The 15,946-nt window shown below is 38.5% G+C and overlaps 1 protein-coding gene across 1 annotated transcript in view; it reads right to left on the bottom strand.

Annotated features, from left to right (window-relative positions):
- The window catches only part of FAT4 (FAT atypical cadherin 4), a 330,870-nt gene that overhangs the window by 17,219 nt on the left and 297,705 nt on the right, over positions 1-15,946 (bottom strand). The window contains exons 12-13 of the mRNA XM_077476878.1: positions 6,690-6,775; positions 2,529-2,708 (exon numbers count right to left, since the gene is read on the bottom strand). Of these exons, the coding sequence (XP_077333004.1) occupies positions 2,529-2,708; positions 6,690-6,775 (266 nt within the window). The remainder of the gene's footprint in view (positions 1-2,528; positions 2,709-6,689; positions 6,776-15,946) is intronic.

Raw genomic sequence — 15,946 nt, 5'->3', positions numbered from 1 at the left:
TTATATTAATATTATTTTTTAATCTGTATACTAAAATATTTTTGTATTTATTGTGTTGTACACTTTTGTTTCTATCACCAATCCAAAAAACTATAGGCTAAGGTTTCTCAGCTGTCTTAAACAGCTCAAATAGTTTAAGTTTCAAGAATATTCATTTATGAGGACACATGAAAGGACTTGTGACCCTGTTAATTCACCTGCACATAATTAGGGAAATATGAAAGCATGGCACATGGGAAAAACTAGTGACCCTGTAAATTCACCTGTACATGACTCAGGAAATCTGGTATGGCCTGCTGAGAAGCAGGGAAGTCCCATTGCAAGAAAGAACAGCCAACTAATTAGTGATAAAACAGCTAGCTTCAGCATTATACTGTAGGCCATATAGCAAGTACAAGAGTCATGTGCATGTAACTCATTACTATTATCAGTAAGCTATGGTGTCCTTACCCTAGGTATAAGACCAATTTTCTAGGTAATATTTCAGGCCTTTAGAATACAATAAATATCACAGTAAGTCCCTGTAGCAGCTGCGAACAAATACACCCCCAGACGACTAGACCATATATAAAGTAAACCAAGTTCATAAGCATTGGGAATTTATTAGGGACGCTTAATTTAGTTTACCTACTTTATTTATGACCTTTACAATTTTAACAATTACCAGTGGTGAATAGCAGTTCTGGATGCACAGTTGGCCAAGGGGCAGAAAGGAATGATTTGTGCGTGTACTGTGCATAAGAAATGAGTGAAACTGCCAATTTTAGTATTAGATTCAGATAAAATACACAAAGCCTGAAATTATAACCATTGGAATTAATACCAAATGTTACTATTTACTCTGTCAGAGCTTAAAAAAATTATATTTAATAAACACTGCATACAAATGAACTATAACAATATAAAATATACACAGATCAGCCATAACATTGTGACCACCCAGTTAACATTAAATAGGTCACCACTTTTGCAGACAAAACAGCCCTGACCTTCGATGCATGGAGTCCACTAGACCTTTCAAGGTATGCTCTGGTATCTGGCACCAAGCGTCAGTAGCAGAAGCTTTAAGCTTCTGCCAGCTTCCCTTCATTGCATAGTACATCCTGGTGCCATCACTTCCCCAGATAAACAATGCAAAAGCACCCGGTCATCTACATTATGTAAAAGAAAATGTGATTCCTAAAACCAGGCCACCTTCTATTGCTCTGTGCTCCATTCTGATGCTCACTTGCCCATTGTACTGTAGGTGATTTTGACTGTGGACATTGGTCAGAATGGACACCTTAACCGGTCTGAAGATGAGCAGCACCATACACAACAAACAACATTGCACTGTGTATTCTGAATCCTTTCTATTGGAACAGTATTACCTTTGAACTACAGTGGCTCTTCCAGTGGATCGGGCTACATGTGTTAGCATTCTATCCCCACCTGAATCAATAAGTCTTGGCTACCCAAGACACTGTCACCAGTTTGCCAGTTTTCCTTACTTGGACCACTGCAGACTATGAATATCCTGCAAGAGCTGTGGTTTTGGAGTTGCACTGATCCAGTGGTCTAGCCATTATAGTTTGACCTTTTTCAAAGTCACGCAAATCGTTATACTTACCCATTTTTTTTCTCCTTTCAACACATCAACTTCAGGGACAACATGTTCACTTGCTGATTAATATATCCCACCCACTTTCTGGTGCCATTGTTACAAGATAATCAATGTTATTCACATTAGCTGTATGGGGTCATAATGTTATGGTTGATCAGTGTATGTATTTCTCTAACCTCCACTCAATCAGTTTTCAGTCAAAAACGATTAATTTAAATCCTTTACATTTATATTGTATGTACTATGAAACAGCTGTTTGTTAATACTAAACTACTGACTTATTGCATGTGAAAATTGGACACTTTGAGTCACCATGTATTGCGGAGGAAAGGAAACCGAATTATATCTGTGTGAGAAGACTTGCTCTTAAAGGAGTTTTAAACTCAAACTTAAACCTAGACAATTTTTCCCATGCTTATTGGCATAAACAAATCCCAAACACAGCTAAAATGCTTATGCTTTGTGGGTATCAGGGGTTGATAGAACTGTGTTGGGGGACAGGATCTGTGCAGACACATCTCTGTTTAAGGTACATAAGTTCACTGGTAACCAGAGGAAGACCACAACTTCTATATAGTAAGTATTAAAACAACGTTTGGATTAGGTTAGATAGAGGAAGTTGGGAGGACACAAATTTTCACTTCTGATTTAGGTCAGCTTTAGGAATAACAAATCAGTATGGTAAATTTAGCTCAAGCTTCAGCCTTATACTGTATTGATTGAACTTTACTTCCTACAAATGGTAATACATAAATTGTATACTTTACATTTTATCCAGCATCTGTATTAAACATTAATGGAAATAGTTTAGTAGTGTTTGATCAATGTAACTGTATTCTGTTGTCTTGGATAAAAAAAAATGATTTAAAGTAAGACTTTAAAGAAGTAAAATGGTGTCATTATGTTATCATATTGCTTGACATACCGATCTAGAATTCCTTGTGCTGACAAAGCTTGGCTGGGTTCTAGTGGACGCCCATTCACTGCAAATTCCATTATACAACCTACAAAGTCATGGCTTTGTACTTGTCCTTTCCTTTGTAGTATTGGTTCCAGGGATCTGATACCTCCTACTGTTATTCTGTTTGGCTGAACATCCAGAGTCCTGTTCCAAGAAATAAGAATCATTGCAAAGCGAATTAATTTTTTTTTAGCAATGATGATCATAGCATAAATCACCTTTGCTTTTTTGTCTAGACTTCACAAAAGATATACATAATTATACCACATGCTTTTATACTATTCACAAATAGATAGGAACAGTTTTAATGTTAGGCTACAGTGGCTTAAAGAAAAACTCTAAACTGGCCACATAACAAAATGTGTAATGCCTGAAATCCAACAACCCTTTCTTTAAAAGCAATAAAATAGGTGCTTTTGTGTTATATTCTGTAATTTAACCACCTGACATCCGCGCTATGGCTCAATGATGGCCCCAGCGTGGATGTGAATTCCCGGGAGGCCGTCATATGACGGCCTCCCCTGTGCACGCTCCCTGCGCGCGCTGTTATCACCGAGTCCACGAGATTCGGGTGATCACAGATCTGAGTAAGGGGCTGGTCCTGGCCCCTTACCATGTGATCAGCTGTCAGTCAATGACAGCTCAGTGATTGTTTTTTTTTTTCCTCACTCTGACAGCAGAGGAGAAAAAAAAAAGCCGCACCGGCTTTTCTTAAAGGGACATTGGTCCCTAAGAGGAAGAGGCAATTATGCCTCATTTATACCGTCCAACAGTGCCCACAAGTGCCACCTATCAATGCCCACAAGTGCAACCTATTGTTGCCCACAAGTGCCACCTATCGATGCCTGCAAGTGCCACCTATCAATGCCCACCAGTGGTGCCAATCAGTGCCCTCTAGAAGTGCTGCCTATCAGTGTAATTGATCAGTGCCCATCCCTGCCACCCATCAGTGTCCATCACTGCCAACCATCAGTGCCCATCACTGCCACCTATCGGTGCCCATCAGTGCCGCCTCATCAGTGTACATCAATGACAGACAAAACAAAAAACAAAATTTTTTACTTTATTAAATTAAACTTTTTCATTTTAAAAAAATAAAAATCGCACAGGTGATCAAATACTGCCAAAAGAAAGCTCTATTTGGGGGGGAAAATGATAAAAATTTCATTTGGGTACGGTGTTGTATGACCGCGCAATTGTCATTCAAAGTGCGACAGCGCTGAAAGCTTAAAATTGGTCTGCATAGGAGGGGGGTTTAGGTGCCCAGTAAGCAAGTGGTTAAGCAGGTAACATTTAACAATATCCACGTTTTAAAATATAATAAAGTTCCTCTTTAAGATATTTTGAAGTGAAGGCAGACAAGAAAAACATCAGATGTGGCAAGAATATGCCAAAACGTATAATAAAGAAATAGCAAAGTCTCTACACCAAAAATTACAATGAACACTGCCATTTCGTCAGAAACACAGCCTTGATCCAAAGTCAACAGGAATAAGCAAATAGATAAGTACTTAATGATAAAAGTGTGCCTCATTAGGGAAATTTCCCTTTATCACTTGCCCTGTATACACAACAGGAAGTGAGAGGAATTCTGTCCAAACTTGCGGGGAATTCCCTTTAACCAGTTGTCCCTGCAAAAAAGTGTTCCATTGGAAGAATTCAGCTCTATTACTGTTCTGGTGTTAACCCAAAATGTTTAACCACTTCCCGACCAGCGCACGACGATATACGCTGACAGAATGGCACGGGCAGTCATATTGGCGTACAGGTACGTCCAATATTCGATGCCGCCCTGCCATCGGGAGCGCGCCGCCGGCGGCGCGCTCCCGCGCTGGCATCCCCGCGATCGTCTCACGGAGCGGCCGAATGGAGGAAATGCTGTGTAAACAACATTTTTCCATTCTGCCTAGCAACTAGTGACGCTGATCTCTGCTCCATGTGATTGGAGCAGAGATCAGTGTACACTAAATGAAAGCCCAACCCCCCCACAGTTAGTAACACACCCCTAGGAACACTTAACCCCTACACGGCCACCCACTGGTTAACCCTTTCACTGCCAGTGTCATTTACACAGGAATCACTGCATTTCTATAGCAGTGATTACTGTATAAATGACAATGGTCCCAAAAATGTGTCAAAAATGTCCGATGGGTCCCCGACAATGTCGCAGTCACAATAAAAATCGCAGATCGCCGCCATTACTAGTAAAAAAAAAAATAATAAAAAATTATTAATAAAAATGCTATAAAACTATCCCTATTTTGTAAACGCTATAACTTTTGCGCAAACCAATCAATAATCGCTTATTGCGATTTTTTTAACAAAAATATGTAGAAGAATACGTATCAGCCTAAATTGAGGGAAAAAAATGTTTTTTTATATATTTTTGGGGGATATTTATTATAACAAAAAGTAAAAAATAATGCGTTTTTTTCAAAATTGTCGCTCTATTTTTGTTTATAGCGCAAAAAATAAAAACCGCAGGGGTGATCAAATACCACCAAAAGAAAGCTCTATTTGTGGGAAAAAAAGGACGTCAATTTTGTTTGGGAGCCACGTCGCACGACCGCGCAATTGTCAGTTAAAGCGACGCAGTGCCGAATCGCAAAAAGTGGTCTGGTCTTTGACCAGCAAATTGGTCCGGTCTGAAAGTGGTTAACTTTCAGACACTGGTGGCCCAAGACAAACCACTGTTTTTACACAGAGATTGAGGGTTCTTCCTTACAACATACTGGCATGGGATACATCTTTCCACGTGGATGTGGCTGTTTTCTAATAAAAAATAAATAGTAAAATGGTTGAACGCCTTTTGTTTTGATGCACCTAGAATAATTTAGCTGATTTAAAATGAAGATTCATTTGGGTCTAAAGCTCTGGAAACAAAAAGGTGGATTGCTATTAGCAATCAATGGTTTTGATTTCATAAAGGCAATTAGACTGTGCACTTTGCAAGTGCAGTTGCACTCTACAAGGGCGTTTGCTCCAGAGCTTAGTAAATGAGATAAAGTGTCACTTTGTAAAAAGAAGAAACAATCATCTGCAAGGAATACAAAAAAACACTATTTTGTTTGCACATGATTAAATGGTGGAAGTCAGAAGAGCTTTCCCTCATTTACTAATCTCAAGCAAATTTCCTTGCAGAATGCAACTGCATTTGCAAAGTGCACAGTCTATTTGCCTTTAGTAAATCAACCCCGATGAGATTCATAGCTTCAACGTGACTGGTAGCTGTAGGCAGTGCTTAGTAAACCCAAGTACCACAACCAGAATTGTTGGATTGGTAGTGATTTTGTTGTTGTTGCTCTTGTATATGTTAAGAAATGGTAATCTACGTATATATATTCTGAGTAAGGATATTCATGACCAGTCAAAGTAGCAAAATTATCAGTTATCCCTGTGACCAACAGGCCCCCATATGTACTTACAATATCCTTTACTCAAGTTTTTATAAGATAGACTCAAAGCATCAGAATGATACATGTTATAATCTATACAATGTACATTTAAAAACGCAAATATTTCTACTTGAAGAAATGGAACCAAAGTATTGTATAATTATCTGCTACACTTGCCCAATAAGCCTCTAAAGATTTTGCTCATCAAGGGAGAAAAAAAATGTTTAAGCACAACAATACATAGACTTGGAAATAAATCTTATTGAAAGTATCTATTAGGTGTCTAGTATGTATCTATTAGGTGTCCAGTGGCTAATGTCTAGAATCCCACTGTAGAAGGCATCTACTGCAATAATAAGAATACTATATGTACATTTCTCAATCAATGAACAATATAGTAAAATATTTTATGGAGTACAATCAGGTAGGAAGTTAAAGTCTGCATTTCTTGAAAATAGATTGTTATTAAAAGTAACTGTGTCTACAGGGAATGTCTTGTGAAATTTAAAAGAATTTTCATTGGAAAAAAGCGACAGTAGGTGGATGACGTTTTCACTTATTAACAGTTTTACAGAGGGATCAAGTTTGTAAGACGTGGTGAAAAATCTATACAACAGAATCAACAGAAACAGAAAAATCCCCCTCTGGTTTAATAATCAAATGTGTTTTTCTAAGTTAAAACAAATTGCACTATCCCATCTGGCAGTGTTGTAAAGGTTTAGAAATTTACCAGTCACTGGAAACAGCCGTGGTACTGACGGTACAAAACCCTGGTTCCTGGTCCTCGGAGCAAGTGTCAACTGTCAGTGACGCCGCCTGCAATAAAGTTTCATATTCAAGATGAAATGGATACACCAAAAGCCCAGCCTTGTTGTAAAATATTTTACAGCAGTATTAAGTTATTTAAATCAATATATGTAAAATAATTTCCTTTCACGCTATATGAGTAAAATAAAAAAATGTTTAGCAATATGGAAAAAATAGGGTCAGTTTTTTTTTAAAGTAACCTATTTTTGGAACTGTTGGAATTATTGTTTCAACTCTATGGCTGTCAAGGGAGCAAGAACACAATTTGGTAGTATCAACAGTCATATGCAGGTGGAAGGGGTTTGGGAAAACGATAGTATACTCTACAACTTAGCACAGCTGTTGGCTTACAAAGGCTATTACAAAAGTTGGTGGAAAGACATAACCAATGTACACAGAGGGGAGAAAGATTAGCACCAAACCTGCAAACACTTTAACGACCCAATCTGTGTTATTAAAATGTCATAACTAACCCCTTAACCTCATGGGTCGAGGACGCCCATATTTATAGCCTTGGTTTAAAAATTCTTCAAGTTGCAAAATTATACAGATATTTAAGTTTATTGAATGGTGCATACCTGCCACAGGCTGTAACATAACAGAATGCCGCATACAGACGATTACACATACCAACAACAAAATCCTGGATTTATTTACGATGGATATTGGCTCAAGCTTACTTACACACGGCCACACAAATGTTGTCGGAAATGCCGAAAGTCAAGAACGTGGTGACATACAACATGTACGACGAGCTGAGAAAAAAGAAATTCACTAGCCAGTGCGACTCTACTGCTTGATTCTGAGCATGCATGGAATTTTGTGCATCGGAATTGTGTACACGCGATCGGAATTTATGCTAACTAATTTTGTTGTCGGAAAATTTGAGAACCAGCTCTCAAATTTTGTTTGTCAGAAATTCAGACAAAAAAATGTCCAATGGAGCCTACACACAGTCGGAATTTACAACAACAAGCTCACATCGAACATTTGTTGTCAGAAATTCCTACCGTGTGTATGCGGCATTACACTATAAGATGTTATATGCCATAGTAAACAATCTTGTAGGAAAGTATTTTTCATTTTTCTACTATTGTTCATCCTTTTTAATGAATATCCCAAAGAACAACATGCTTGTAGTTTAAATAAAATATCCAAATACGTATTTTCCAATTAAAGCTGAACTCCTTTTCTGCACTCACACGGGTTAGCTTATCTCCCACCCACAAACTTACACAGTTATATTTTATGCATCGGACATACCAAACTTCAGAAAAAATGTTCGCCTGGCATAATAGAGCAAATTCCTTTTGTCCTAAATGTAACAGTGGCCCTGTCACTCTGATCCACATGATGTGGAGATGTCCAAAACGTCATAGATACTGGCACGGGGGTTCTGACTACTATAAGATTGTTTTTTTCAGGTTACCTTAGCAAAAGAATCTAATGATATGTTTATTGAGCATGTTGGATGGGGCTACTTTACCAGAAAATATTTCCCTATTACTCGAGTTTTATTTCAAGCCTGCAAAGTAATTGCTCAATAATAATTATCCTGCTATTCCCCCAGCTTGGATGAACTGAAAACACAAATAAATCATACTTTATCTAAAGAAATATTAGAGAGAAGTGCAGCGCATATCAGGGCTAAGTAAAACACCACAGATGTAATAAAAAGTCCATAAAAATCCTAAGCAAAACAGTAAGTAGAAGGTGGACTAACAGTCCCAGCAGGTAAAGAGTCCGCGTGAAAGATTTCAATAAAAAAAGTGACTTTCCCTCCACCTCCAGCCACTCACTTCGCTCACTTCCAGATGTGGACCACTGAACAAACCAATGGTCAACACCATATGTCCCCTGAGGGAAAACTTATAGGCAAGGTGTGGATCCACCGACCAGAGTCCCCAGGAATAAATTATGTGAGAGAAAGACAGATCTAAGTGTACACAGTAGGCATCCTTTAATAAGGCTTTATTGATATAAAATGGCTACTCACGGGGGAGGAGCTACATCCCGACGTCACCCGCTGTGATCTCAAAGCTCCATGCTTGCCTGTGTTTGATATCACACATGCTGTTTTGAAGTTTTGAACTCACAAAGGGTATCTTCAAAAACAGCATGATTGTATTCATCTTATATCTATTTATCTAAATAAAAGCTAATCTACCAACACAGGAATTTCCCAAATAAATGTGAAAACATTTGGAATAGGTGGTTTGTTACCCCAAGTTTAGCTCTGACTGCATTCATTATGACTAGATTATTGTGAAACAATGATTTAAGATGTTATTTGGATAATTACATTTCTGTAAGGTTTATAATTATATTGACATTTAATTGTAACTGAGAGATTGGATTGCACGATTGTTGGTATTGTAAAGGAAATGTCTAAAAACTAATAAAAAATATTGCAGAAAAAAAAAACCTGAACTCCAAGAAATAATACATTATTAACCACTTATAGACTGCCCGCCATCGTTATCTCCCCGGATCTCATATTTAACCACTTAAGGACCGCCTCACGCCGATGTACGTTGGCAGAATGGCACGGTTGGGCACAATCACGTACAGGTACGTTGCCTTTAAGAGCCCAGCTGTGGGTCGCGCGCGCACCGCCGGTGGCGCCCTCACGACCTGGTTCTGAGCTCCGTGACCGTGGCTGCGGGACCCGCGGACCCAATCACCGCCAGTGTCCCGCAATCGCGTCACAGAGCTGAAGAACGGGGAGAGGTAAGTGTAAACAAACCTCTCCCCGTGCTTCCTAGTGTGGCTGTCACTGATCGTCTGTTCCCTGTGACATCACATGCCAAGCCACGCCCCCTACAGTAAAAAAAAACACACACACACACACACACACACACACACACACACTTAACTCCTACACTGCCCCTAGTGGTTAACCCCTTCACTGCCAGTGACATTTTTACAGTAATCAGTGCATTTTTAATCGCACTGATCGCTGTATTAATGCCAATGGTCCCGAATATGTGTCAAAATTGTCCAACATGTCTGTCATAATGTCGCAGTCACAATTAAAATCGCTGATCGCCGCCATTACTAGTAAAAAAAAAATCTTAATAAAAATGCCATAAAACTATCCCCTATTTTGTAGACGCTATAACTTTTGCGCAAACCAATCAATAAACGCTTATTTGCGATTTTTTACCAAAAATATGTAGAATAATACGTATCGCAAAAAGGGGCCTGGTCCTTTAGCTGGAAAATGGTCCGGGGCTTAAGTGGTTAAGAGGTCCTGTCATGCTTTGGTTCTATTACAAGGAATAAAAGTGACACTTTTTTAAAAAAAAAAGAGCAGTGTAAAAATAAAAAATAAAAGGTAAAATAATTTTTTAAAATTTTTTTTTTAAACACGCCCCATCCCGCCGAGCTTGCATGCAGAAGTGAACGCATACTTGAGCATATGAAAACAGTGTTCAAACCCCACATGTGAGGTATCGCCATGATCATTAGAGTGAGAGCAATAATTCTAGCTCTAGATCTCCTCTGTAACTCAAAACATGCAACTTGTAAAAAAATGTAAATGTTGCCTATTTAATTTTTAGGGGTAAACATTTGTCACCATTCCACGAGCGGGCATAATTTTGAAGCATGACATGTTGGGTATCAATTTACTTAGTGTAACATTATAAATAAATAAATTGGGCTAACTTTACTGTTGTCTTATTTTTTTATTCAAAAAAGTGTATTTTTTCCAAAAAAAGTGCACTTGTAAGACTGCTGCGCAAATACGGTGAAAGTACAGACAGAAAGTACTGCAACGACCGCCGTTTTATTCTCTAGGGTGTTAGTAAGTTATATATATATATATATATATATATATATATATATATATATATATATATATATATATAATGTTTTGGGGTTATAAGTGATTTTCTAGCAAAAAACAAACAAACAGTTTTTAACTTGTAAACACCCAATCTCAGAAAGATGCTCGGCCATTAAGTGGTAAAATTTACTTTTTATTGCAATCACCCTACATTTTCCTTGGTATCAGCCTCTTGCAGTCCCTGTACAATAGAGCTTAGACTGGGAAAAGAAGACACATCACAAGCAACCAATCAGTTGTGCTACAGTGGAAGGAACATGTGGATAAGAGAAAGCTAGTGACAGAGAGGCAAGCTCATCAGTGTGTTACTCCACTTTTCACTATTTACAGGATGGGGAGGAGACCTATAATGCCGCGTACACACGATCGAATTGTCCGGCGGACCACAGTACGCCGGACAATTCGATCGTGTGTGGGCTCCTGTGGACTTTTTCATCGTAAAGTCCGGCGGACTTAGAAAGTAGTTTTGACTCAAACTTGGCTTTCAGCGGACAATACGTTCGTCAGTGTGCTAGTCCGGTGGACTAAGAATGACACATTTTATTGGCTACTGGTTATTGAACTTCCTTTTTCTAGTCCGTGCGTGCTGTACGTGCGTGCGTGCTGTACGTCATCGCGTTAGAAATCGCCGGACTTTCGGAGCGTCCGTGTGTGGCCAAGTCCGTTCGTTATAGAGTCCGGCGGATTGTTTGCCGGACCAATTCCGCCGGACAATTCGATCGTGTGTACGCGCCATTAGTGTTACTAAAATTCAACAAAGAAGATTCAAGTATCCTGCCTAATGCTGTGTATAGCTGTTAAAATTTCAGAACTGTATTGAAAGAAATATAAATCCTGTGGCAGGTAAAAAAGCGTTCCTATTTTTATTTTATTTTTTTGCTATTTTCCCGTTTACAATCATGTGCAGTGTATGCATGTATTAATAATTCACATTAACAACTGGTTTATGTCACAGTCGTTTGTAGCAATAAGCTATGGTTTATTTTGACTTTATTTTTTTCAAAATATATCGATGTGCAATACATTTGCCATAATCTCCAGCTTAAAAATAGATTAGAGTATAATATTCCAAGTTCAATTCTTTCACCTAAGGACACAATGAAAAAATCAATAATAATGAGATTGAAGCCAACTCATGAGTAGAGAACAATAAAACATTCAGTGGCCACGGTTTAAAAAGCTGCTACAAAAATATCAACCTCTATTGTTATTTAAAAGTATTATTTTCAATTTGTATTTAATTCTATCATTTGGATCTAAGCAAATAAGCTGTGATGATACGTTTATACACATAACATAAAAATGACACAGATAATATATTTTGAAAATGATTGTGACATTTTTTTTAATATGTGCTGTGTTGTTACATTTCCCTGTTCACATTCTGTCTATCCTTGTCTAATCTGCAATATTTCATCAACGACAACTTAATGCTTTTACCAGGTTTCCACAAACTCCCATTGCACCTTAGGAAATGACAGGTTTGAAATCCTGTGGGTTGAGGACAGACTTATACTAAAAAAATTGTACATGTGGAAATCATGTTACATTCAACAAAATTGCATGTGGCAGAAAAACCGAAATTTTGTCATTCTGAAAAAAAAAATCTGAATACAAAAAAATAAAAATAAAAATAATTGCATTCAGAGTGACAAATATTTTGGTGTAGAAAATGCACAGTGTTAGCCAGAGGGTGAGCTGGAAGAAAACTAGCCATACGTATTTAAGTGGCATTTTTGTTTTCTAAAAGGCTGCACACAATTTTACATATTTTGTTTCATATATGCAGCTGCAGAGTACAGACACGCATGTGACAGCATTTTTTGTAGAAATCATTGGGTTATCACTTGGGTAAAAATAGCATCCATTTTTTTAATTTTACACAATTTTATTTATATGTGTCTCCACATTAACATGCAAGACAAGCTGCCCAGCAAAGGTAACAATGACAACTTCGGAAAACTATAATAATAGCCAGGATTCTTACAACTGTCCTTTTTATTGCCATGGTTGATATTGTCTTAAAGCGGAAATTAAGTAATATTAAAGTCTTTTTTTTTTTTAAATAACAAACATGTTATACTTATCTGCTCTTTGCAATGGTTTTGCACAAAGCAGCCCAAATCCTTCTCTTCTTGGGTCCCTCACCAGCGATCCTGGCCCCTCCCTCCTGCTGATTGCCTCCCACAGCAAGCAGCTTGCTATGGGGGCACCTGAGCCAACCCGCTGCTCTGTGTGTCCATTCAGACATGGAGCCATGGCAGTGGGATCCAATGGTGCCTGCTTCTGTCTCAGCCAATGAGGAGGGAGAATACCGGACAGCAGTATTAGGGGGGTGAAGGGGGCTGCTTTTTATATCTTAACCACTTAAGCCCCAGACCAATTTGCAGCCAAAGGACCAGGCCCCTTTTTGCGATTCGGCACTGCGTCGCTTTAACTGACAATTGCACGGTCGTGCGACGTGGCTCACAAACAAAATTGGCGTCCTTTTTTTCCCACAAATAGAGCTTTCTTTTGGTGGTATTTGATCACCTCTGCAGTTTTTATTTGTTGCGCTATAAACAAAAATAGAGGGACGATTTTAAAAAAAATGCAATATTTTTTACTTTTTGCTATAATAAATATCCCCAAAAAATATATAAAAAAACATTTTTTTTCCTCAGTTTAGGCCGATACGTATTCTTCTGCATATTTTTGGTAAAAAAAATTGCAATTAGCGATTATTGATTGGTTTGCGCAAAAGTTATAGCGTTTACAAAATAGGGGATAGTTTTATAGCATTTTTATTAATATATTTTTTTTACTAGTAATGGCGGTGATCAGCGATTTTTATTGTGACTGCGACATTATGGTGGACACATCGGATATTTTTGACAAATTTTTGGGACCATTGTCATTTATACAGCAATCAGTGCTATTTAAATGCACTGATTCCTGTGTAAATGACACTGGCAGCGAAGGAGTTAACTACTAGGGGGCAGTGTAGGGGTTATGTGTGATGTTATGTGTTTTTTTTATTGTAGGGGGCGTGGCCTGGCATGTGACGTCACTGATCATCTTTCCCTATAAGTAGCCAATAAGGGAACAGACAATCGGTGACAGCCACACTAGGAAGCACGGGGAGAGGTGTGTTTACACAGACCTCTCCTCATTCTTCAGCTCTGTGACCCGATCACGGGACACCAGCGTCAATCGGGTCCGCTAGTCCAGTGGCCACAGTCATGGAGCTCAGGACCGGGTCGGGAGCGCGCCACCGGCTGGGCACTTAAAGAGCCACGTACAGGTACGTGATTGTGCCCAGCCGTGCCATTCTGCTGAGGTATATCGGCGTGAGGTGGTCCTTAAGTGGTTAAAGGAGAACTACAGCCAAAGCTCATTTGGCTGTACATCTTCTTTGGATAACAGCAGTGTAGCTCAATCTGCACTTCTGTGACCCATTTTCATCAGACAGCGGGGCTAAAGCCTGCTCTGAAGTCGCTAATATCCTGATCTGGCCACTCCCTTCCGCTCCACTGCCCAGTGCTCCATTAAGTGTGGGAGGAAAAGAGCAGAGAGATGACTGTCAGTCATCAGCTCTCTGCTCAGGGAGCTCTGAGTACAGAGCGATTAATGGTGTTTGATTATTCAGTTCTCAGTCTTAGCACCGACGGGGGACAGATGCAGCATCAGACCAATTCTGCATCCACCTAGGTAAATATGATCCCCCCCCCCCAACAAAAAATCCCCATACTTCTCTTTTAATGCATAGATAAAAAAAAGTCTCCACAAGGCCAAAAATAAAAATGGGTCCCAGGAGTTCTATGCCATAATGCACAAGTATACACAGCACATTATGGTTAACTTACCTGGCAACCGATCCCTTCTAGAGCTGTGCTGTCAGCACACTCGTTTATCATGAGCCCTTATATCTCCCTCTCTTCCTTGTGGGTTTAGACTCTTCAGCCACTTGAATGGCTAGACCAATGCCATAGCCCACTCCCTGCCTTATCAAGTTTAATTGCCATTGCTATGCATGTTTATGTTATTTTATCTTCAGCCTGTTTAAGTAACTCTATGTTAGTCTATTTGTCCATGCACATATGGGTGCTGACTGGCATATTTGCAAAGGAGCGTTTTGGCAAAAAACTTCTACAATGATTATAGTACAGTAAACAGTGTACATTGATTATAGTGGAAAATGAGCAGAGGGGAATGTTTTTTTTAAAAAAAAAAACACTTATAAAACTAAAGGTATTAACCTATATATATACTCTTGTTAAATATGAGCTACTATGAGTGTTTTTTTATGCTGCTTTTTCTGCCAGAGGTTCTGGCATTTTTTTTAGCTGCCTAAGGTGCATGGACCCTTAGTACTGCTTGGGCCTTGAAGAAGGGGTACACACCCTGAAAGCTTAAAAATTGTATCACGGACACTACTCAATTGTTTTTGTTACAAATGTATTAATATGGCTGCAATCACTTCAAACCTAAATTATGGAAATTCATATAAACTAGATAAAATTGTAAACAGTACTCACAGCTATTAAATAGTTTCTCTGTATTAATCAAATCATGGGAGCATATTTTTGCATTGCACTGCACTGAACAAATACACCTCAATGACAAGTGAAGACATTTGTGATTTATTATTCCATATAATAGCTTAATGGCAAAACATGTTTTTGCATTTTTTAGTAGCTGCATTGTTCACAAAAATCAGATCAGAAAAAAAGATTTCCAGATGTTGACTTAGGACCTTCAATATATCCTATTTAAAGCACAAATCCAGGCTTGATTTGATGTCTTTGGTTAAGTCATATGACATCACACTTCTCTTCATCTTCCTTCAGCAATAGGCAGGTCCTGAATGCTACAGAGATTAGCACAATGTACTGTATTGCCTCTCTCTGAAACATTCTCTTGTGAGCCTAGGTTAGCTTATGAATGTAAGGACCTGCCCAAGTCGGCAGGTCCATGACAGCCTGGGCTAAAAAAATGGTGCTAAGTGTCATTCAACTAGTAAACAAGCATGGACCTTGGACAATGGTTCACTTCAAAAACTCAGTCATATGCAAAGTAAAATTTCTATTTTATCTGCATCTTCGGCTTAACCCCTTCACATCTAAGGGTAAAACAAATCTTAATGTCTAAGCACAATTTTGCAACTTTGACATATGTTAGTAAAACGGAACATATCACCACAACTATTTTGTGCATGCAGGTGGATTATGCCTTTTCTTTTTCGTGACAAATTGGGCTTTATTTATTAGTAAATTGTTATGGATAGCTCCTGATTTTTTTTTTTATAAAAGGAAAACTGACCCAAAATAGTCAGAAAATATATCCCAACT

This window comes from Lithobates pipiens, unplaced genomic scaffold (assembly GCF_037356315.1).
Source record: "Lithobates pipiens isolate NorthernLeopardFrog02 unplaced genomic scaffold, aLitPip1_a1.2 Scaffold_13, whole genome shotgun sequence".
In the NCBI taxonomy this organism is placed as follows: domain Eukaryota; kingdom Metazoa; phylum Chordata; class Amphibia; order Anura; family Ranidae; genus Lithobates; species Lithobates pipiens.
The sequence above is the reverse complement of the archived record's forward strand: the minus strand, read 5'-3'. Positions and strand labels throughout refer to the sequence as shown.